This window comes from Pezoporus occidentalis, unplaced genomic scaffold, assembly GCF_034315485.1.
Source record: "Pezoporus occidentalis ecotype Australia unplaced genomic scaffold, CSIRO_AGI_Poc_V1 ctg47, whole genome shotgun sequence".
Classification (NCBI taxonomy): Eukaryota; Metazoa; Chordata; class Aves; order Psittaciformes; family Psittacidae; genus Pezoporus; species Pezoporus occidentalis.
Window position 1 is genome coordinate 2,381,262 of NW_026915802.1, and position 25,526 is coordinate 2,406,787.

The 25,526-nt window shown below is 38.8% G+C and overlaps 1 protein-coding gene across 38 annotated transcripts in view; it reads left to right on the forward strand.

Annotated features, from left to right (window-relative positions):
• NRXN3 (neurexin 3) overlaps positions 1-25,526 on the forward strand; it is a 1,035,236-nt gene that overhangs the window by 917,415 nt on the left and 92,295 nt on the right. For 25 of the 38 annotated variants that reach the window (XM_062636173.1, XM_062636185.1, XM_062636203.1 and 22 more), the window contains one exon: positions 5,882-6,189. In XM_062636173.1, the coding sequence (XP_062492157.1) occupies positions 5,882-6,189 (308 nt within the window). Of the gene's footprint in view, positions 1-4,514; positions 4,575-5,881; positions 6,190-25,526 lie in introns of all 38 variants that reach the window. The other 13 variants (XM_062636166.1, XM_062636181.1, XM_062636183.1 and 10 more) reach the window with 1 other exon arrangement.

The following is a 25,526-nucleotide window of genomic DNA, read 5'->3' on the forward strand; positions in this document are numbered from 1 at the left end:
AGAGCAACAAAACATGTATTATGGCAATTTAACCACTGCATGGTTTTCCTATTTTTATTTGTTTTTAAACTACATTTATATCTTTATTATCAAAGTTTTCTTAAACATATTCAAACCTACTCATTAAACCACTTCCTGTAAGGTTGTTTTTTCTCATTAGTCTGATTAGCCACTATGGCTATGTATTTCCTAATTGTATTAAGATAACTAATTGATTTTAAAAAATGTTGTAAAGAAAACATTTTTTAATATTTTTATTTAAACTACAGTGAGGGAGGCAGAGAAAGATGATTGTTCTGTCGCTTTTATGCTATATTTGGAGTACAGTTTCAACTCTCATGATATATTTGTCTTAAATCATGGGTCAAATTATTCCCTAATTTAATCTCAGGCAGTGCTATTTAATTTTGTGGGTTTGCCTGGAATAATTAGCCTCAGATCAGTAAAAAGACTTGTTAACATGCACAAGTCCAGCTGGCTTGAGTGATAGTTCAGCATACACTCCTGACCTGTTAAAATGGGACTTGTGTCAGAACAGTAATGTTTTTTATCAGTAATTTGGAAGGGGAAAAAAAAATCTTGACTGTGGAGCCCATTCCAGCGGCTGTTGAAGGTAACTGAATACAATGGTGCTTAAGCCAGAAAGATCTTCTTGCTCTATAATAACTTTGGTATTAAAAAAAAAACAACAAAAAAACCTCACTGTAACTCCATGCCTTGAAGTCTAGAAAAAGCAGAACAGTCTTCTCTTGTTTCCTCTTAAGAAAGTACTGCTGATAAAAAGGGGTGACCTTTGAACTCAGATCTTGCATTTTCTGTGCTTGATTGTTGACAAATTTTCCAAGAGGGAAAACCAATGTTTTGTAGAATTAGAAAAATATAATTCATGTTCTGTTTCAAACTTCTGTCATCAGCTGAATTAACAGATTGATTTAGCAAGGATAAATTAGATCACAAAGGGTGTGGCTAAGTATAGTCAAAGTATATTTATATGAAGTCTCTGATCCTGCAAAGTCTTGCGCACACTCAGTTCCCATTGACTTCTGTGAGAGCTGACAGTGTTGCCCACTTTTCAGGTTTGCAGCTATAGCTAAAATATTTCTGAAAGTAAGACAAAAATATTTGTGTAACTGAAATATTTATTTTTTTTGCCACCAAGGTTTTACGGAATAGTTAATTCAGCTAAATTGTATGTAAATTTTATGATGAAGATATACAGAAAATGCTTGTTGAGTCTCAGTGGGTTGCCTTGTTAATTTACAACATCAAACTAAAATAAATAAATAAAGCTTAACACTAAAAAGAGGATAATTTTGGTGAGTTTGAATTGCTAAAGTCCCTTTAACACTAAAGACAGTGGTTGCCTCAGCTTTGTTAAAACAGATGCATGTCTAATTCTTTGATGCAGCTCATGTGCTCGAGAAACTCACCTTTGTTTTCTTGTATTTTGTTTCAGTTATGGGGTTGGTTGGTTGTTTTTTTTCCTTTTTGTTTTTCCACCAAATCTTTTGGTTTATGTCATTGCTTTTTCAAGTTTGAGCTTATGAGCATGCTAAGGCACTTCCATTTGTAAGCCAACCTGAATTTTTGAACTGAAGTCTACCTTTTGTGGTTATTGATGCTTTGTTAAAAGACAATCACACATGCAGTAGGGTCTAAAAAAGACAATATTTGAGTGTTCAGACATTCTCAAAGCATTACTTGTTTTTAGGCTCGAAGAGTAGAGGTACGTTTTTGCAAAAGTAAAAGGAAATTCAGTTTTCACACTTTGTGCTAGGGAATGACATCATGCAGTGTAACAGCTGAGACAGTATCACTTTGTTCATTCATTCCAAAGTAGATAGACGTTTTGAGCAACTTAGGTACCACTCAAATTAAAAAATAATAAGAATGAGTAATTTACCTAGCTGTTCACCAGCCTGCTCATCCATCTGGTCATCAGTCCAACAATTAATGTAACATGGAAACCTTCTGTCAACAGACTTTATACAGACGATGAGTAAAAGGGTAGCTTGCTATAAAAATGGAACAGGATGAACTGATGGATGAAGGAATAGACAGATTCATCAAAGAGACAGCATATAGAATAGCTTTCTTGCCCATATGAGTTCTTGGCTTGAGCAAGGTAAAATGAAACACTTTTTGATTGACATTTTTGAATTCCATAGATTGGGTCTTCCTTTGGTACCACTGTTACGTTATTTATAATAATGAAATAGTTCATTCTTGGGGAAAAAAAATCATCTTTCTGAAGTGGCATCATTACTGGTTTTTTATTTTGGTTCTTGTAATCTTTTTTATTTTTGTAAAATGGTTTAAAATGTTTTTAAGAGGAGCCCAGGTAATAAGCAGAACATGAAACAGTTTTAACTTCACTGAGATTATGTATGTGAGTAAAACAAACAAACAAAAAAAGAAGTATTAGTCCTAAATTGTTCAATAAAGTAGTTATGCTTAAATTATGATAAGTCACAGATGTTACCAATTCTGCAATTGGATGAGCTAATAAAGACCTAGAAGCATCTGATTGAAAGGACTGATCCTGGAAGTCCTTAATTCTTCAAATCTCTCTTACTTGCATGTGAAGTCTTGTTGATGTAAGTGACTGTACTTTTGAAGCAAGAACTGTTAGTATGAATTAGGATTTGCAAAATGAGGCAAAAAATCACTCTTACTGTTATGGAAAACTTACACTTTTACTAAGATTTCTCTGTGATATTTTTAATTGTTTTACTGTTTTCCAAATGAAGACGTCAATGAGAGAGCAAGCAAAAAGCCTGAGAGGTTGAATTGTTCAGAGTACTTGCAAAACACCTCAAAAACTTAAAATATGATTTTTCTCTCGTATGACACTAAAATAGCAGTAGGAAGAGTTCTCTGTGGAAAAGGACTGTAATTCCACAACCCTTACACACCTAGTAGAATTTTCTAATGTAAACAGTAGCTCAATAAAATTCAGCGGCCAAATAAATTTTACTTAGGTGAAGCAAGGGCTTCAGAACCATACCATCAGAAGAATGATTAGAAGAGACCTATAATGGCAGAATTAAGTGTTTGTTCTCTTAACAGTCTTCTCTCATTTCACATTCATTTCCCTGTTGTCTTTACTCATGTGCCTGTATACTATCATAGACTGAAGAATGAGAAATATCAGGTTTTAAGTGGCTCCAACAAGTGATTGTTCTTTTAGCAAACACAATTCTGGTACCAGGGCTGTCTCCAGTATTAACCATATGGTGCAGTGCATGAATCCTGGTCTGGAAGACCACTTCACAAACAAGGGTCCAAAAGACACAAAGTTCTTTTCTTTGCTGGAGTGGGGCTCATCCTTCATGTACACTTCCTTTCAGCATTAGAAGATGCAGATGAAGACCCAGAAATGTAGACATGATCTTTTTTTTCAGCCTCAATATACACCTTATTCTTGAATGTAAAGCAAGAGATATGACAGATATGTCTAAAGCTGTACTATGAGCTTGGGTTAGAACAGATGACATCCTTAGGAGAGTTGTAATTCTCCAGTAAAAGTGAGGGAACCCTTTTTCTGTCATGACTTGGAGCTCTCCTAGCTGGAACTGCTAAAATTCCTTTGTTATCATCACCCACCCGTTTTCCCTTTGATAGAAGATTAAAAAAAATGCAGCACTGATTCAAGGGGAAAAAGGAATGGAAACAGAAAACTTTGAATGGTCAATACTTTCCCTTAATTTTCAGGGATAATAGTGAAATAGCAACTTGTTCTTTACTCATCTCACCTCTACCTTTTGCCACTCTTATCATGAGTGAGGTGGGAAGGGGGAAGGAGGGAACAGTATTAAGTGAAATGTCTGGGTATGTTGGGGCAGGAGCAGTATGGAAACACATAGCATGCTAGAAGGAAGTAATATGTGAGAAGGGAAAAATGTGTAGTAAAGAACTGACAGCATATCCATTTAAAAAATCCAAAACACAAGACAGAGAAGAAAAGCATACTGAGGATATGGTATATGAGTTTGTATACACACTTCTACAGTGTGTAGTGCAATGTCCTCTAGGTCAGACAGGAGCTGGGCTGAGAGGGCTGAATATTTTGACAGATATTGGCAGATCCTATTTTTCTCATAGACAAGAGGAAAGGCTCTGTTTACATGCTGAGGATGTGTGGCTTCAGTGCATGTTTGTTGATGTTTTAATAGGTATATGTTGCCTCTGGTAAGTTTAAAACCTCCTGAGATGCAGAATATCGCATCAGGTGTTTCAACACTTTCCAGGGGAAGGATACCCTCCATTTTTATTTCTCATTTCTTCATCAGTGCAGTTACTCCACCCTGATCAAGTCTTCATATTTTATTTACAAATCTGTAGGTGAGGAGCACAAGGGATGTGCAGCCCACCTCCACTTGTCTGTATGTTACACCTCTCCATACACTTTTGCTTAGTTAGCTAGGGCCCTCTTTGGGGACAGGAATTCCTTTCAGATACATTTCTTCTCTTGTCCCCATTCTCTTCCCCATGGTCCATCCTGTCACCATAAGATGATGCAACACCGCATCACCACTTGACTTCAAGACCCGTCACGACGACCACCAAAATTGGTGAGCTCCCCCTCATATTTTGCTGTAACCACTGGCTGTGAAAGAATGAGCAGTGGGTTATAGGTTGTGCTTTGTTACATGGTGGCATTTTGCACCTCTCATCAGGGTGGACTAGAGAGAGGAAGTGGTGAGTGAGAACTGGGGAGCGGGAATGGGATGGGAACATGTGATGCAAACTTCATAAAAATGGGAAATCAGAGTAGATATTTGAATGATGATTGACTTGATGCTGCATTGATAACCCTTCTGAGCTCTGCCCAGTCTGGCTGTTAATTCATCAGATTCCAGGTGGCATGTCCCTAATTTTCTGAAGAACAATGAAATTATAGGCACTGCCTTTGCACTGCATGAAGCAATTTATTTCTAGACATAGTCAGCCTAGTGCAGCCTGGGACATACACAGTATTCATAGAGCAGTCCAGGCTGAATATGATTTAAGTATCCTACAAAATCAGGTGAATTGGCAATTGTTATTAGATTTATTTTTAATAAATATATTTTTCATTACATATGATGTTAGACCATTCCTAACACTCAAAATATAATCTTGAGTAAACCACTTAACCTGTCTACATTTGAATTTCACTGTCTTTAAGAGAGTAATCAAGTGTAAGGCATTATGAGGCTTAACTATCTGAAGCACTGTATTATCCTCACTATTTCAAAAAACTTTGCTCTTTCAGAGACACCACAAAAGTTTGCATTTGGTGTTTCTTGGGTTCAGATTCATCAGCCTTCACAACACAAAATTTACAGGTGGAAGATCATGATGGATCCTGTCTTTAGATTCCTACACAATTCTTACATCACCATCAATATTTTTGTGATGTGGTCCTCAAGCCACCCCTTAAAACCTTTGTACTATTAAAAGTGGCTTTATGAGTGAATCCCATCCTTTGACCAGTCAAAATAGAAGGTTTATTTATGGGCTAAAGTTTGACAGGTACTGCAATCTGAATTAATAGTAGAAAATGGCTGCATAATGGAGCCTTATTTGTAGTTTAAAATAGGTCCAACTCTAAAAGAGTGGGTACAAATTTCTGACTGACTCAAACCTCCTCCAGAGTTTTGACGTGTGAATGGATGCTGAGGTATGAGGTTCAATTTTAGCTGTTCTTGCTTTCAGGCTAATCTTCCTTATTAATGAGTTTTAGGCAGTACATTTCCATTCTGTTTCTACAGTCATCATAAACACTACCAAGAATGAATCTACTTCTTTGTTGTCCGTCATTTCTGGCCAGGACTCAATGTAAGATGCAAAGTGAAGGAAATGTCTGGCAATAATGTTATTCACCCCCCTTCACTAGGACGACAGTTAACGATCTTCAACACCCAGGCGCAAATAGCCATAGGAGGGAAGGACAGAGGGCGTCTCTTCCAAGGCCAGCTCTCCGGTCTCTATTACAATGGCTTGAAAGTGCTGAACATGGCAGCAGAGAACAACCCCAACATTAAAATCAATGGAAGTGTCCGACTTGTTGGGGAGGTCCCTTCCATCTTGGGAACAACACCCACAACCTCCGTGCCACCAGAAATGTCTACTACAGTCATGGAAACCACAACGACAATGGCCACTACTACAACCCGAAAAAATCGTTCGCCACCCAGCATCCAGGTGAGTCAGTCTTTTGCATTTCCTTGGCTTCTTAATTAGTCTTTTGTTTTGCTTCTCACTTCTAAGCTCATGGGAGCCATGTTCTCTGAATCATGCTCCATGTAACTATTTTATTAACATTATATAAGGTAAATCATCACAATATATTGTCCTGTGTTGGTGAACAAACAGCTGGACGAATTATTATGGCACATGTACGTGTAATGGGGACGTATTTTGCTCCTGTTGTACTGCAGCCCAATTTGTGTAATTAGTATTGCCCCATTGTGAATGAAAACGTGATTGTAACTGTTTTTACAGTTGCATATCTGGGGAAATTTATTCCTAGGAGAATTACAATGCTTAATGGAGGGTGCGTGTATGTTTATTATTACGACTGTATGTGCTGCTGCAACAGTGAAATTCATAATGGGGAGAAGAGCAATGGAACATTACTTCCAGGTAGAACCATTTTTCATTTTCCTTTTATAGCCTTCCTGTAGAAAATTTTAAAAGAACACTGTCAAGATCAGTTTCTTGCAAAATGTAGGAGCTCCAACATAGAGTGGTTCCAATGCCTTTGGTAAAAAACATTCCAACAAAAATTACATTTCAGATGTTCTGGCTTAATTGTGTTTATGTAGTGTTTAATGGCCCAAAAATGCAGTGATTTTTGAACCACTTGTGTGGCAAACAGAATATGGTACTGATTAGAAATAAATACATCAAATTGGCTCCCCTTATCTGTGCAAATAAAAGAATCATGTAAACAAGCAATCTAAGCAGTGGATCAGATTTTTAAAAATGCTTATTTCAGTGGCATACTATCATGTTATCAACTAGGATGAAACATTTGTTTTAAAATCTTTATTTACATCAGAACCTCAACCTGTAGAAATTGACATACTTTCATTGACACCAGCATACACCAGCTGAGACACTGGCAAATAATTATTGATCAGTGTGCCTTTATTAAACCCCCAGAGAAAGGTATATTGTTGTCTAGTTGGAGAAAAAAAAACAAACAATTATTACATCTGCTTCCTTGAAACAATTTCTGCTGCCTGGGACAGACGATCTTAATGAAATCAAGGATTTTGAAACCTGTAATCATACAAGTTGCATGCTTGCTTTCTAACTGCTTCAGAAAATTGAATCAGTTATTGATTGTACTTTTATATATATGACCATTTGCTTCATTTTTCATCTAGTGCTGGTCACTTAGGATAAGAAAACACAAAAATTGTCCTCTTAATCTTGTAGGAGGTCAGGCCATACATGGAATATTTTGTCCAGCTCTGGGCTCCTCAGTACAAAAGAGAGTGAGATACTAGAGAGAGTCTAGCAGGGGGCTTCTGAGATGGTTAAGGGACCGGAGCATCTCTCCTATCAGAAAAGGCTGAGAGAGCTGGAACTGCTCAGCTTGGAGAAAAGAAGGCTCAGGGAAGATTTTATTAATGTTTATAAATACTTAAGGGAAGATGTAAAAATTGACTGTAGTGCTCAGTGACAGAATCAGAGGCAATAGACACAAACTGAAACACAGAAGTTTCCCTCTAAATGTCAGGAAACAGTTTTTTACTGTGAGGGTGACGAAGTACTGGCATAGGTTGCCCACAGAGGTTGTGGAGTGTCTATGCTTGTAAATATTCAAAAGCCATCTGCACATGGTCTTGGGCAACTATCTCTGATGACCCTGCTTGGACAGGGAGAAGGCTTAGACCAGCTGACCTCCAAAGGTCCCTTCCAACCACAACCATTCTGTGAAGTACCTCTGGGTGCAGTAGAATTTACAACTATTGGGGTAATTAATTCCAAGCCAAGGTTTAACATTGCCCTCTTTGGTACTCTGTAAATCCATTTGGCAGAAGGACTGGGATTAACTAAATCTCAAATACCAAACAGGTGATTTATAAAGTCTCAGCTAAGTGAAGGGAAATTACCTGAGGTTTGGCCATTGTTATAAACTTTGAAAAAACTACAGTTCCTTTTCCTCAGTGGCTAGCTCTAATTTTAGAGAAAATCTTTGTAAGATTACATCTCCATAAGAATAAAGTCTGTGGTCTTGATCCTGCTGTTAGGTTATTAGAGATTTTCTATAATTTATAAAGGCATCAGAGCTGTGTTTAGCTATAGCAGTGTAACAGAGAGTAGCACTGGACCTTTGTGAGCTGGGTCAAACTGGAAATGACCTTGACTTACTTGAAGAGGAACTACTCCAGAAAGCTTCCTGTCTAGCCTACATGGCAGTTCATTCAGCCTGTAGAGACCACTGTGTGCTGAAAGAGCATTCAAGAAGATTTAATAAAGTGTCAAAGTGCTTCTAAAAACATGGTTAAGAGCAGTGATTTCCTGGATACACATGCACCACAACAAATGGCCTCATCTCAGCTGATATTAAAGCAATAACTCTTTGACACTTCATGCTACCCACTGAAAGAAAGATAAAGGTCAATATGTACCTCCATTACAACTTTCTGCATTTCAATATCAGGCCATTTTATTGCTGTCACAGCACAGATGGCTTGCCTTTCTTTACTCTTGGTAGAATTTGATTCTGTCAGCTTTAGTTGTGTTATTTGTACAGAGAAAGTGAGAAGAAATTGTCTTTTTCTGTTTGGGCAGTATCTCCAGCTGTGGTTTTCTGATGCCTAATGGTTATTTTATCTCACTTGTGTTCAACATCACCATTGTCAAGACTGCTTATGACTTTAGATCTAAGTGGTGGAAAAATCTAATAGAACAAGTTTGTTCTTTGGGGAATGTAAAATATAGCTACCTAAGGCTATGAGCAGTACAAATACAGTTAGTTATTACCTTGTTCCAGCTTTCTCTTTTCCTGCTCAGAAATAAACAATTTTTCTTCACTTTCAAGACCATTCACAGTTTAGCCTCTTCCCGTTCTGATCAGCACGATTCAAGAACTTTTTTGCTCGCTTCTTAGATTTGATCATAAGAATCTTTCTGCTGCCTGGTACTATCCACAAGGCAACAGCAGGTTATTTTTCCAGTCCCATTGAAACAGAAACATTTCTTTTATCATGACTCATGTCAAGAAGTTGTCAGAGGTAAGGCTGATGATGGTCTAAGACAGCTGTTTATCAAGCCACTCAGTATTGGCACATTTTTTGTTTAATTATCCATTTTTTCTGTATCTATGTGTGAGATCTTGGATACAGAAAAATGTTTATGCTTGGATTGAAGACTCCTTGAATTCAAAAGGTATTTTCTATTCTTCATGTCTACTCTACTTACCACAGAAGGATTCTGGTCCATTGTAGAAATACCAATCATGATACAAATAAAAGTAAAGTATCTAATACAAAATAGCAAGAATTGGGATAAAGAAGCATTGTTCTTACTGTATTAGAAGTATTTATTCTGTTTGTATTACTCATTGTCATATGTAAGTAACAAAAACTTCTCTTTTTTGAAATGCATATAAAGCTTTTGCAGAATATCAAGTCTGTAATCCCAAAGTGATACAAAATCCAGGGGAATTTCAGTAGGATTTAGATTTACACATTGCTTGTTAAGGAAGTACAGAAGAGCATGATAAATGCAAAGACTTCTGTTTGTAACCTCTTGCAGTTAGGTAGTATGAGTACTGCAGCTGGGGAAGTTCAGTGCTTTAAAAATACACAGTATATTCACAGACCAATGATATGCTTTTCAATTTGTGAAGATCCCAAACATATAGTCTCAGACAGAAAGATAAGACAGCGGGAACTGACAGAAAAATGTTACTGGAAATACCCAGTGGCAATGATATTAGCATTTAAAATGTCTGTAACTTCGTTTTGTTTTAAAATTCAAAATAACATTTCTTCAAGACAGTGAAACTTAGATCAGTAGAGGACAGGCAGGATTTGAGTGAGAAACTGTTGAGATGTATGACTGTATGTTATACTGGTAGGACATTTCTGTGAATCAAGTATAATTCAGAGAGGTCTTGAAGGAGGATAACAAAATGTCTTTTGATTCTCCTTTCCATCCCACCCAGAGACAGGGAGGAAAATGTGTGAGCGAATGGCTGCATGGTTCTGAGTTACTGTCTGGGCTTAAACCTCAACACAAGAGCTGACCTTTTTCTGTTAACTGAAAATAAGGGAGAAAAAGGAGGTTTGATTCGTGTTTGTTTCAGTAAGTTTCAAATGCTGCTTGTGCTCTGCTGCCCCTGAGTAGAAACACTGATCTAACTTTCTCACACATGGTTTTGCTCTGAATTTTACAGTCTGTTTAGAAGTTACATGCATTGTACGAAATTCCTGGTGCTTGTCTCAGGGCCCTGACACACCAGACTCTCCTGCGATAAGAATGTATTCTCTAGGACTTCTGCTTTGCCACGTTACTCTACAAAGGCCTCAAAGACAAGTTGTTAGCTTTTGTATATGGTGCAGAAACATGCTGTGCAGGCAGCTATTAGGTGAAAGTAGCTGTACTGTGCCACATCACATTCTTGCAAGGCTGCCATGTTTCTTGCAGGGTTACTTCATTAGCAGTTGTTAAAAGTCCTGGAATCCCATGTGTCCCTGTGCTTGATTTAAAGCACAGCTTCAGTTATTAGTGAATTATTCAGGGATTTCTGGGTTTGGGAGCCTTTTGTGAAAATGAGTTTAAGTGACATTCTCTTGGCTTCTGCTTCCATGTCAGCTGCTTATATGCTCAGAATTTATTTAGTGAGCTGCTGCTCAGAGCTTTTTAGGAGACTCTCCATATGCTCTCATGTGGTGTTTTCCATCCAGTTCACAGCTGGGTCATTCAGTGTTCAAGTGATTTGTGTAAAGTTTCTTTGAAGTTAATTACTAAGTAAAGCTAGTCTAGAAAAGCATGCATGGTGATACACAAAGTCTTCATTTCAAAGCATGTTCAGGTCAGCAAATCCAAGATATGGTTTCAGCTGGTGCATGAGTCTTTAAGGAAAACTGCTCCAGTTCAGCCTGGAGAAGAGAAGGCTGCGTGGAGACCTCATAGCAGCCTTCCAGTATCTGAAGGGGGCCTATGGGGATGCCGGGGAGGGACTCTTCATTAGGGACTGTAGTGATAGGACAAGGGGTAACGGGTTAAAACTTAAACAGGGGAAGATTAGGTTGAATATACAGAGGAAATTCTTTCCTGTTAGGGTGGTGAGGCACCGGAATAGGTTGCCCAGGGAGGTTGTGAATGCTCCATCTGTGGCAGTGTTCAAGGCCAGGTTGGACGAGGCCTTGGGTGAGATGGTTTAGTGTGAGGTGTCCCTGCCCATGGCAGGGGGGTTGGAACTTGATGATCTTAAGGTCCTTTCCAACCCTTACTATTGTATGAGTCTATGATAAGCTTCTGAAGACCTTAGGGCCTACTGACCTAGGGCAGGTCCCTAATATGTCTGCCTCATGACATGGATAGCTAGAGTCCCAAGACAAAAATCATACTTTTCTATACAGGTTTTCTTTCTCTTGGAGGACAGATAGACTTCTGGTTATGCTCTCCATGAGGAACCAGAAACTGTGTGCTCTGTTATGTATCCAGAGCATGCCCTGGCTTCCTGAGGTGAAGATAATGATACTTACAGAACTGTTCAAATTGTAGCTTGGAGGTGGTGAGAATAAATTATTTGTGGATGTTTTCAGCAATGATCTTAGAGCCATAGAATGATAGTGTATGATATATAATATGCAGAATGTTCTTTCTAAAAAAATAGAAGAGGGGGTCTGCCCATTATCTGTACAGAGTCCAGTCTGTTGGCATGGCTCAGAATAAGGTTCTCAACCTTTTACTTTAACCATTAGGCTTTCCAGCCTTCTAACTGTGTTTTCTATTGAGGGTCCAATAATCTTGATTAATGTCTTTCCATTACATGCAGCTCCAGGCTAGATCCTTTCTTATAGTGTATATCACAAAGGAAAATAGCACAGAAGATTTGTCAGTCTAATTAGACTTTCACTGTCAGCTAAGACAAATAAAATTGTCTCACCCTTAGTCTTGCCTAGGTAGTTTCTTTCACGGTCATAGATAATAATTTGGGGGAGAAAGAAATAGCCTTTAATTTAGGTTTTGGTTCTTATAAGTCACTAGTGACATTTTCATCCCAAGACTGCAAAGTTCTAATGAAAAAAGAGCTTTTGATGAGTCTCTGCTTTAAAGACTGACTTCACTGGCCCATTGGTATCTCTGAGAATCACACAGTCTGGCTCTCATCCTTCCTTTTCTGTTTCTTCATCAACTATTTTTTGTTAAAAAGACCAAAGCCCCCAACCTGTACTATCTTTCAGAGCAGAATCCTTTCTCCTGTGCTACAGTCCTGTTGAGTGAGATGGTAAAGTGCATTGCTGCAGTGAAGTTCACAAAATGGCATTTACTTCTTCACAGTCACATCTCTTCTGTGATAATTAAATGCTAACATGGTTTGGGCAAAGAAATAAAGCAGAGTTTGGAAGAAGGAATCCAAATGTAGGATAGAAAATTTTTGTGCAAACTACAGTTCACGTAGGCTACAGACCGATTAATTCAGTAATACCAAATGACCTCTAAATGCTACACAAGCATGTAGTATAGAAATGGATTTAGTGCACACTGAAATACACAATGTTTGGTGTGTATTGGAGTAGCTGCCTAGCCAGAAACATGTATATGATATGAAAATGTTCTGTATAGGAAAGGATGAAAATGTTCTGTATAGTAAAGGATTAAAATGTTCTCCAAGTTTTAACTGGGTATTAGATGGGAGAGTGTTGTGGTGTGTTACAATTATATTTTTTGGTATAGTGTTTAGGATACTCAGATTACTTGTGAAGCTCATATAATCTAAAATATAATCCTATACTTTCATTATTTCATTTATTTTCTGAAGAAGACAGATATGCTGCACTTCTGGAAGTGCCATAGTGAAGCCAGAGTTCAGTACCTTTCCAAAAAGAGAATGTGATTTTACTGCAATATTATTTTTACACCCTATGCTCCCAAGTGCTGACAAGTACTGATGATAGAAATAAGATCAGCCTTGTATTTCTACTAAGCACAATTACAGTAATAAAGAACACTGTATTTGTAAAACAGTTCATGCATATGCTAGCATATGCTGTCATTTGTTAACATTATCACTGGTGATATTTGAACATTTAACTTCGCAACCATTGTCGACTCCAACTGGAGACTGCTCTTTCATTATTCTTAGGGGGATTTGATTGTATGTGTGTGGCAAACTTTAGTCCCACAAGTTGACAGGTAGTATGATTTCTCAAAATATAGCTTACACTCATTCTTTGGATAACCTGCTTTTGTATAGTAGCATTGTCAAGGAGTCACTTCAGCCACTCCTGTGTGTGTTCTGCTGGCACACATGCTGACTTTTATTTCTTCCATCTAACAGTTTACAAGAAGCTGGAGTTAGCTGATTCAGTTATGCAACTGTTGAGATTACATTGCCTTTAATCTGCAGATCTGAACCACTGTTTGAGACTTGCAGCAAAGTCTCAGCTGGTGGTTTTGACATATATACCCATTACTGTTTTACTGTGAATTTTGGAAATGAAGATTTGGCCCAGCGTATGGGGGGTTGGGGAAGCAGGGTTGGTCTAGCACTTTTCTAGAATTTCAGCACTTTTCTAGATTTTTCTGATTTTTTTTTTTTTAAATGTTGATCAAGAACTTAATGAAATATTTGCTTCCTTTTAGGTGACCAAAAACCATGCCCTTTTCTGTAATTAAAGGATAAGAAGCTGTAATAATAGCTACAGTAAACTGATACCTACCTTCTTCAGACAGCCAGGCAGGCATACATTTCTCGGAAAGTACCCTTAATAACATCAGTATGTACTTTTTTTCTCAGGGCACAGTATCCATTTGTGTATTTAGACATGCCATTTGCCCTGCCAAAAAGGATTCTTGAAAGTCACGTGGAAGATTATTTTCAAAATCTGATTAATACAGTACTCATGAACTAAAGCTACTATAGTTGACCATACCTTTCACCGCAAACCAAACAAAAGAATAGGACAAACGTGTTGTTCTAGGACAGTTGTGCAGTGGCAGTATATGACATCCAATTCTGCAAAAGGAAGTGCTTAGAAATAAATGGAGTAAAATCAATGGTTATAGTTCAAATGTAGTTGGAGGCTTGGCTCACATGTTGTTATAGTATATCTGTTCTGCTTGCTATTTATATACTTCAGGGAAATGCCTAGAAGCTGCAGACATTACCAGAATACTTCCAGAGCATATACTTCCGTTATGTTTGAATGGCTTTTTTTACAAGACTGGCTGAGAGGTAGGAATGTACCTCTTACCTTTCCTAGTTCATATTTGTATGATTGCACAGAAATTAGAAACACACCCATGCTGTTGTGACAGACCCACTTTCTGAAGCCATCTAATTAATGCTTCAAGGTTTCTATGGAATGATGGTGGTGTTAACTAGCAGGAACAGAAGAATTTCTGCTAGTTTCTTTTTTATCTGTGGGATGAGTTGTCACTGATTTGCAAGATGTGTCTGTCACAGTATAGCTCGTAAAAGTAGTGATTAGCAAGACAGGCTATACAACCACCAATCCTTTCTCTCTTCCCTTAAACAGCATATAAGTAGGCGGGATGTTGTTAATTTTGATTGCAAAAATTACTTCTATTATATTCTAAAAGATGAGAACTTGTTTCAATTTCAACAAAATTTCAGCAGAAAAATAAAGCTGAAGAGTTGAGGGACTGTATTTCTGTTCTCTTGGAATTGTATGGGATGCTGTTGCTCCCCTTCTTTCTTATAGTGTGTTTTTGGAGAAAATTTTTTCTGTTGGCTTTTCACCCTTATAATGACTCATGAAGGGACCATCTTCCCTCATAATTACTCTGAGAGTTTTCCACTGGTGCTGTATTGCCTATTTTGCTGTGTCTTAGATTGGGTATGCTAAGGAAATTGATTTGTGGGTAAGGACATTTCCAGGGAATACCAGTAGTTTATTAGGAGGCATGAACCAAAGAGTTGGAAATGTTAGAAATGCTCTAATGGCTAAATGTATGAAAGTGAATAAAGGAAGGAAGAATTCTGAAGTGCAGACAAGTAACTAAATTCCAGTGGAAAAGATGCACCTGTCTTGTAGAGATATGGGAAGGGAACAGCGAGATTTAAAGATTCACATGGATTTAAGTTTCACATGGAGAGTGACAAGGCAGAGGTGGTAGGCTGATGGTTCAATGGATAGACAAAGGTTTGAAGAAGAGAGAAACTTGTACCCATATGGCTCAGTAACAGCTCTTCTACTTTTTAATCTGTTGTTATTTTCCATGCTCCATCTTCCCTGGGATTAAGACTAAGTCTTTTTTTTTGCCAAACTGGCAAGTATTTAGTTCAGTAGAACTGCTGGCAGTGGGCTCTGAGGACCCATGGCTTCTTCCACAGCAGTCAAAGTCAGGCAGAACTGGACCTTCACACACTTTTAGTAAGATCATCTAAAAAACACCTCTTTCATTTGCAACAGCTCTTTTCCAGTAGCTGTTTCAGAGCAGGAAAACTCATTCTTAGTGTAAAAACAGTGAGGTCAAGTAAGGAGAAAAATTACTGTATTTTGTGTTCTAACGTCCTGGCAATCGCCTCAGCACCCAAGACATACACAGAGATTTGCACAAATAACTTGAATTTAACTTGGTCATAATGTCCTTTTTGTTCCTGGAAGATGACCTCCATTGAAAGTGTAAGGACATGAATGATTTTAATATGTGGTAACAATAGAGAACCATTCCTAACTGACTCCAACAGCATAAATATACAAAATGACAGATTATCCTGTGGCCTCCCTCCCTGCTGCCTAAGCACACATACACACTCAGTACTACACAGCAAAATTCAAATTGGTCTTCATGTTTTATCTGTTGCCTCAGTGATTAATGCTGCTCTTGCTGAGAGACTAATCGAACAAGGGGAAATATGGAGAAAGAAACATATATTTCTTAGACTATCATTACCAGTGTTATTATTATTCCTTTAATATATTCTCCTCCTGTTAGAAGAACATAATGTACTGATACAGCAGAAAGTGAGAGGTGAGAGCAGATTTGATGGCAAGAAGATGAATGGGGTAGGCCAAAGCAAGTGGAGCACAAGCATTTTGCAGGAGGTAAGCTGTCGAGCTGCTTTTGGGGTTGCTGCATTTTAGCTAGAAAACCAACAGGCTGTAACAGGCTGAGTACAGGTCCTGAACCAGGAGCTACTGTTTTCTAAGCCCTACTCAATTCACTCAGCAGCTGTCAACAAACCTCCTTCCTAAATGGCTCTTTTCCTCCCCTGAATAGTAAAATAAGGATGCACTGGTCCTTGGTCTGTCTCACAGCCAAGTTTACAGGCACTATTGTGGTAGTATGGATAATATTTTGTAAAGTGTTGTATTCCTTTCTGTCCTGCCTATTCCTTGGATTAGGTCTTTCACAGTGGTACTATGACCTTGTAGTACCAGTTTGATCCTAGAGATGGGTACAGCATAAAGCAGAAAATTTAGTCTGTGCTGTGTCAAAAACAGAAATAGATGCTTTGAATGAATATGACTTAGATTTAAGTAGGAGGCTGTTTTATGAGTGAGTAGGAATGAATTCCATTTACATGTTTCCTCAGAAGCTTAAGAAAAGACTTAAAGATACAGTAATTAAGAAGTCACACCTTATTTTGTTTTCATTTTGAGAAGAGGAATACAGAAAGGAGTACCTCTAATAAATGAATATTGTTTGGTATTAAGGGCCATGTTGTCACTCTCCTTATTTCAGCATTTGGCTCTTTTAACAAGTGTGACTACTCATTTCCCTAAATATACTCTTGTTTTGATGAGATAGTGATGGACATCAAAAAATAAATTAGAAATAAAGAGGAGTGATGATACATACCCTACAGAAGTGTTTGTTGTTTTTTTTTTTCCCTAGGATCAGTATTCCCTGGACTTTCTGTTTTATTGCTCTTTGCTGTGGATATATCAGCATACTGTCCTCTTCCTTCACAGAGTAGGCTCAACACTTGAAAGTATCTTTAGAGTCCAAATCTTAAGCATAATTATTTTAGCTCCCAATTGATTATATTTAGGCAGCAGTTAATCCTGTTCTCCACTAGAGCAATGTTTAACACTTGTATCAGCATGTGGGTCTCAAGTGCCCTGGTTTGTTTCATTCTTTTAACCTCATTAGAGATATTGATAGAAAAGCAAGCTAGAACTGATTCTGTACCCCTGATACGTTCAACTCCTCCACTCACGTTAGTCCCATATATGTCTCCCAGTTTACATATACTACTTAAGTAGCCCTCTCACTGTGTTGCCATTTGCACTGGGACACTTCAGACTTGTGTAATGAATTGATCTTGCACTTGTGAGCGATAGTTGTTCAGGTGACTGCTGCTGTCATCTGCTTGTCTCATCTTGAGTTTTAGCAATTTGTGAGAATGAAATTTAGAAATGTAGATATGCCAGGCAGGTCAGAATATAGATCCTACTCCTCTGGAGTCCCTGAAGGCATTCAGCTTTAACAGTGCCAGAGGAGTATCTGTGCAGCAAAACTTACAGGCTTGCTCCAGAGCCAGGAGGGCAGCTGGTCCTGCTCTGTAAGAGCTGTGTGCAGGGGCTGTGGATCAGCCATCCGGTAGGATTTCAGCTGCTAGATGTATGGACTCCAACAAATAAGAGTACCAGGGCGGAAAAGATAGATAAATGGGAGGAAGAGTGAGGGTTGTATGTCATGTGAATGCCTCAGAACGAACTACTGCAGTGGGACCCTCTCCTGTAGAGGACTTCCTCCACCCCCACATCTGACCAATTGTGAGGTATCATTGCTTGTCTGAAGATGAATAATTCTTTGGTGCTCAGATGGCTGATTACGCATTGTCCTTCTGTTTATGAACTCAAGCACAGCAGAGGAATTTCTGCTTGCTTGGCTGTAGCATTTGTTGCCCTGGCAAGAAGCAAGGACCACTTAAAATCTACTGTGAAAATGCTTTGTGTCTCTCTGGCTGCCTCTCAGCTAATATTTGAGGCTTACAAGTTGTTTGCTTTGCCTTTTCTTAACTGAAGCCTTGGGAATGGTGTAAGCTTCTGCTTCATGTGATTCCTAGAGGAAAGGGTGCAAGAAGGTTGACAAAAACTGGAAAGGAAGGCTGTGGATTGCTAAGAACCAGGATCTGCAATGTTTACTTTGGCCTCAGGAAATGCTGTAGCAACTGGAGTGAGTTGCAGCCCTGCAGTCTGTGCCTTGCTCTTTTTATGATGGTTTAATGCACAGCACAGCTCCAGCTAGGTCCCTAGATCAGATTCTGAGTCTGAATTGCCCTGTCACTTCCACAAGGGCAGGTTTTCTTCAGTGGGGCTTGGGAAGCTCTTCTGCTTGCAGCTCTTGGCAGGGATTTATGCTCTCCTGCTTACTATTTTAGTGATGGATGCTAGGTGTCAAAGGCAGCCAGAGAAACAGAAAGTTAAATGGCATTAAGGCTTCTGCTGGGAGGGGAGAAATAGGGTGAAAGGAGGGCAATATCATCACCTTTCCCAAGAGAGCTGCAGATTGAGCAGGGCAGAGGATGTAAGTAGCAGACTAGAAAAGCAAAGATCGTTCTAGAGGCAGAAAGAGGTAATGGCACAAGCTGGCTGTCCCTTTTCTGTCATGTTTGGTCACTTTGAATATACTGACAGTTTTTCTTCCATTCAGTGATTTAATGGAAGCAAAAGCTGAAGGTCAGTATGATTTGGGGATTTGGGCTTTTGTAGCTTTTTTTCTGTTAGCTGTTCCTCCCTTGCCTTTTTGTCCTTCTAAAGCTGACAGGCAACTTCTACGGTGGCAATGAAAAATGACAGTGGTTAGGCAATGATGTACCCCATTTTTTCCAATAGGACATTACAGAGGAGACAAGAGGAGTGATTACTATTATCCATAGGTACAGCTAGGCTCCATCTGGCAAGTTACATTTGCGGTACCTATTCTGTATATTTCCTTGGCATCTGAGAGCTTTTCAGGTCAGGAGCCCATCTACTGCCATGGTCCATAAATTTAGACTAAGAATGTGAGGAGAAACAGTGAATTATTAACTTAAAACCTAGAAATCAGAAATCCACTTATTAATTACATTTCTTTGAGCCAAAAATCCTCTCCTTGTATGAGTATATTTTATTTATATGACTGATAACTTTCACTCTATAACTGCATGGAGTTTTAAATTATGGCTAAATCATAACTTTATCATATTGCAAGTCAAGGCATTATTTGGCAGTCTTGTGCAAATTCATATATAGAAGACAAAGACTTTTTATAAAAAAATAGTCCAGACTGCTGTCATTTTTCTTCTCTTTTGCTGTCCAGAAAGACCTGTTAAAAAATAACAGTAAAACCCATGAGTTTTGTCTTCAGAATTGTCAAAAATATCAGTGACCATGAATGGCCACGCTCGCTGTTCCTAGAAGCAATTTTTCTTAATTGAAAACCTTCACATAAGAAAATCTGGAATAATAGAAGGGAGGCTGTGTTTGTGGAAATGGCTGTTCCTTCTGAAAACACCAACCAATGCTTTAACAAAAACTTCACATCACTGGAACACGTGCTACTGGAATTTGAACATAGATCCTGGAAGAGATACAGAGAAGTTAATTGTGAACTGTCCTGTAACTCTGGTATGGTGTCTATAGTGGGACTGTTTTTTCTGGTCACTGCTTGTAGTGATTGCTCATTTAACTAGATCATGTTGTTCCAGGTGCCATTTCTGCTCTACTTTAATGCATCTGGCTTGATTTTCATTTGCACAGAACAGTAAAGTTTGGGCTGTAACCCACATGGCAGCATCAGAAAGCCAATTTTAACTTGATTGACCTTCTTTGGCGTCAGACTGTATGCAGTAGTTCAACCATTCCTAGTCCTAGAAGCAGAATTTGCTTTCCTACATGTGTGTAATTTGGGGAAACTTGTAATTCAGTTGGTGCTTTTGACATAATTCCAAGTAGAGGGAGTTGTGTAAAGCAATATTTTCAGCCAATTCTTGCTGTATAGAGCTGTGATTCTTTGTTCTGTAGCAAGGTAAATGGGTGGATTTCAAATCCCTCAACTGAAGGCTTCAGTCTCAGGGATGGACCATGTGGCACCTGCTGGAGCACTGTGGGCATGCTGACAGTAATGAAAACAGGCATTAACAAAATTTCTTTCCGAAGCACCTTACAAACTGTATCTAAGGATTGTATTTTTCTTCATCACAGAAATACAGCTAATTGTAGGTTAGCACCTAATTATTAATAATGTATGGCTAAATCAGCAGTAGTTTGGGACAGCAAGTAAAGATGCTTTCAATATGGCTGTGAAGCAAGAAGCAAAAACATGCAGGAGCAGGATATAATTAACAAAGTTTTCATTGCATCAGGACACCCCTAAATCAAATATTTAAGAAACGGTTGTTAAATGATCTTAAACGATCTTAAGAAGAGTATTACCTCAACAATGGTCCCTTCTGACATGCAAAATTGTGTGCACCCATTTGCAGTCCTTGGCTGTACTTTGTGTCATTTGTTAACAAGTGCAAGCTATTCTCATTGGCAGAGACAGTAAGTGGCTTGGGTTTCTGTCAAGGAAAGACAGGTAGATGTGAACAACAGTGAAGCAATGTCCGAACTAGGTCTGAAAGGCAGTGGAAAACATTCTCTATATTAACTTGTCATATTGCTTATTGAGAAGGAGAGAATACTATCTCAGATGAACTGGTTCACACATGACCCCATATTAGCATAGTTGTTATGAGGTTATACTGTGGCTGTCTTCAGAGGTAGCTGGGGTTCAGATTGGCACAAGTAAGCAGACAATGCAAGTGGCCAACTTCAGTGGCAGGATCAGAGACAACAAAGCTTCAATGTTGACTTGAAGGCTTTCCTTACCAAATTTTGTCATTTAGTAGGTCATCATTCACATGTCTTTGACCACCCTTTTAAGCTGCCTCTTGGCAGAGATGGCAGACAAGAACATGCTTGTGACTGAGTTGCTTCAAGTCACAGCCTGTGCTTCAGGGTCATCCCCTTTAGATGAGCAGGTTACACTGCACACTGGTTCCTTAAATGGAGCTGGAGAGGAATGGACACACGGTCTTCTTCATTGCCCTTGCTGCAGGGACAGTAACCTCTGGCTGGTGCATGAGGAGGACAGCTGGGGATGCTAACATCTTCAACCATTGCCGCAAGAGTAAAAAATCGTGACAGTCAAAGCTTTTCATTATAAATGAGGCTATCTCTTAATATGTCAAGGCTTTTCAATGCCCTTGGAATGCTTTATTGAAGTTTCTCTACATGACATTACATTCTGTAGTAACAAATGGAGACATGTATCCAAAGCTTTCAGTGGGATACAGTACTTGCTTCAGCACAATATCCTTTTTCCCTAGATGTATTCACCTAATAACTTATTTCTGGATCTGCTATTCCTTCTGTGACAGTTCTGCTACTTTGAAGTCCTTCTTGAACCGGTGAAAGATTTTCATTAGCTGTCAAGAGTTTTCATTAAAATGATCTTTGGCTTTGACCTGTTATGCTGAGATCTCACATTCTATGTTGGCATCCCATGAGAATGGTTTGTTCATTGCTCCTTCTGTACCAGGCTAAAATCTTACAGCTTCTGAGGAATTTCTTTCTCTTTAAAAAAGATAAAGTCAGGTGAGCCTAATTATTTCCCTACCCAGGAGTGCAGTGTTTCTTATTAAAATACACCTTGAGTGGCACACCTGCGTGGTCCTCTTGGTAAGGCTGAGATGCTTGCTGTGGTGTTCAAGCTTCTGTGAAAAAGATGAGCTCACACATGCTTTCCAGGCTTTCCTGTGTTGTCTTTATCTTCAGACCTGGAAAACAAATCAAAGAAGAACCATTCATGTCAAACTGTTTTGTTGTTTTTTTTTTCTTGTAAATTAAAAAAGGCTTTCTGAGATATGGAACACTTCTGAATGACCTCTGCTGTTCTTTCTGAAGCCGCTCTGCTGTGGAGCCTGTATGTGCTGTCACTGGCAGATGTCTCCCTGCAAAGAGTTTGCAGTAACGTTGTTAGACTGCCAAGGCTCTGGCTTAACCTTTTCTGTCTCAGCTTGTATCTTTTGTTTTTGTTTTTTTCTCCCCTCTCTTGCCATGACATCACATCACACCACAGTGTCTTTCTCCTTTGTAATGCAGGTCTCTTAACTTTCCACAACTCCTGACTGCTTCTTCAGTGCTTCCACCTCTTGTTTATTGTAATGTCAGCTGAATACAAATCTTATCCACTGTTATAAACTCAATCAAATGGAATTGCTTTTCGAAGTCCCACAAATGCTAGGGACCCTGAAACAACCCTGCCCCTTTGAACAGGGTGCACCCTTCCCATATCCAGCAGATTTGTGAAGTTCAAAGAGGATGAAGCTCTTCCCTGGGAGAATGGGAGGCATTAATTTGATTGACAGGCCTAGCAGACAGTAGCCAAGGCTGTGAAATGAGCAAGAGATTTCAAAGGACATGATTCTATGACACTTTTACCTGCCCAGTGCATCTGCTCATGGATTTTGCATGTGTGTGCTATATTTCTCTTGGATTCTGTCCCTGGATGTTGATTCCCAGAGCATGAGAATTGACTGCCTTACAACATTATCCTGGCTAAAGTCCCTGCAAGCACTGTTTATAAGAACACCTAATCCTTCCAAAGATGTTTACTATTCAATTAGCCATGGTAATACGGCAGTAGTTTTCACAAAATATAAAATATTGCTGTTTATTTGTTTAAAATCAGTTGCTTTTTTATTTGGTTAGCCTTAGCTTTTTCTATTATAGAATAGCACAAATGGGACCCTCTGGTCAACTATAGCTGTTATTTGATTTTTTCCTGTGATCCAGTCTTTCTCTCTTTTTCCAAAGTAATCCATCCTCATCCATGAGAACTGGCAGCCTAAAATTTAGTGTATACCAGAGAATCAGGTTAAGTCAGCCTTCATGCCTCTGTCTAGAATGCTGTCACTCACCTGTAAAAGCTAACTTCAAAGCTAAGCCTCATATAACTTCACTGTAGTCACAGTACCTCTATAAAGAGGTGACAACTTAAGCTACCTACAAACAAGGATAACCTGATTCTCTTCTTTCAAACCGAAATGAAACAAAACTGATGTGAATTAGAAATAACTGTGTACAAGAGAAGTAATGAGAATGAATGGGGAAACAAGCTTCTACTCTAGTTGTTACTTTATACTAGCCTTCTTTTTTTTTTTTTTTATGCTTTCTCTTGGAGGTGCAATGACAAGCTCAAGATCCATCTTGTAACTATCTTATGCCACCTCATGATGGTTTAAGAAATGCATTGTATGGGCTACCCAGTGCAGCCCAAAGACTGTTTCTTTTCCGTAACTAAAGCAGGACTTCATTTAACCATTCATATAAAGTCTATCCATCAAGGATTCTTTGACTGCTGCAGAAATGGTTAGCTATAATAATCTGGGATTATGAGGATTGTTGATTTTTCCTTTTGCTTCCTGTCACTTGCTAGTGAGGACTTCCTTTCTCCTGAGGAAAGTGCCTGTTAGGCAGGAAAGCTGTGGTCTGAGCACTTTTATGTTGAATGGGGAAACCCCACATTTGTTCTGGATTGCTTATACTCAGAGGGCTCTTTTGCAACAGCTTTATTTGGATTGCTTATTTCCAGCGCAAAACCATTATTCTGCTCCCAGAAGTGCTTGAGATCACTCTTACTGTCCAAGAAATATGTGTAATATATGGACTTCAAAATGCACAGGTTTACTTCACTGAGTTCCTTCTCAAGATCACATAATACTAGAAGTATACCAAGCTTAGTGCTTCCTCATTTATTCCTTCTTGTGCCGTTTGTCAGCTTTGAGCAACATGCTGTCATATGTGTCTCTGCTGGTATGGTTTTACATTATAGATAGATGTCTACAGACATGCAAAGTGCGACTGTCATAATGCTGAACTTCAGCAACAGAAAAGTTAGCTGGATAGTCATAGCTAGTACTTAAAATCCTCTTTATAGCTGAGAGAAAGAGATAGATATTTCTAGAGAGAGTTCATCCTAAAATAGATGCCTAACTGAGGAGGAATTAACTGCCCCCTGGACATCCCTATGACTGTAAAAGGAACCAGGAAAGCTAAGGGAGGGCAAAAATAAACAGACAACTTCTGCAGTCTTCTTCTCTAGTATAGACCTGTAGATAGGACACCAGAATCAACTCTCTAGGCCTGAACAATATGAATATAGGAAACCATTATAGGAAAACCTTACATGAGTTACTGGGTCAAGTCCCTCAGCTATTACAGATACTGTTTTCTATGGTGTCTTCAATAATTTTTTGTTCCCAGACTTTGCCTGACATTTCAGCATAATATTGCCCAAAGTGTTTTAATCTTGGTATGCATATCTTTCTTCCTTATGAAATGTGGGGTTGTTATTTCCTTTTCTTTGTCTTCTTTTTTAAAGTATTTTCAGATGTATGGCTGAAAAAATGCTAATTAATTGTTTGTATTGGTACTATTGCATTATATCTAACAGATCTTCCTCGCCACAGGCCTAAAGAAACCACCTCTCAGCTGATGCATCTTCATGTTGAGCAATGCAGAACTCTGGCAATAACAAATGCCCTTCTTTGGGATGATTTTTCTTTATTTAATGCACCAGAAACCCCGCAGGCAGAGTCAGGAGTAATGAGCTGCTTTTTGGACCCTGTGTGAATTAATACTGCCTTTGACAGGACTTAGTGTGCAAACTTGCAAATTGAAAGTACACTTGTCTTCATTCAGAATCATGGTCATGTGGTAAAATGGGTGCTGTCTGCCCTCAGCCTGGAGCTGCAGAGATATATGAAAATGTGTGTACAGCTCAGTGCTTGTCAGCGCTGGGATTGAAGGTAACCGCAGCAGACGACGAGCTGTACATGCCCTGCTGCTATTCTGAGCTGTGTAAAAATAACTTCCATCTTCTTTTGAGTGCTGTCTTGTCCTGCCCAGCAGTGTTCTTCCAGAGCCTTATGCAAGCCAGCAAAAACTCGGTAGCATTTCTGGGACAAGGCTGTGCTTTTGACTACAGAGGTGCAGGCTATGCCATAGGTGCTTGAGAAAACTGGGTGCATCTCCAGCAAATGGGTATTGCCTGACGCAATTATTCCAGTGCAGAGAACTTGTATGGCTCTTCTCAGTGGCCAGAGTCACCGAAAGAGCATTTATTGGAAATTACAATGGCCACTCAGACTTGTACTTTTTTATTCTCATTCAAAAGCCACCTGTGTCCCTCCATCTTGCAATGTCACAGATTAGGGTAAAAGCTTCTTTGGGTTGTTACATTTGTTTAATTAAAAAGACATTAAAGAAAAGGAAAAAAGCTGGCCTGAGCTCTAGATCAGAGATAAGAACAAATTAATAGGGATTATGAGCACTTGGGCTTTC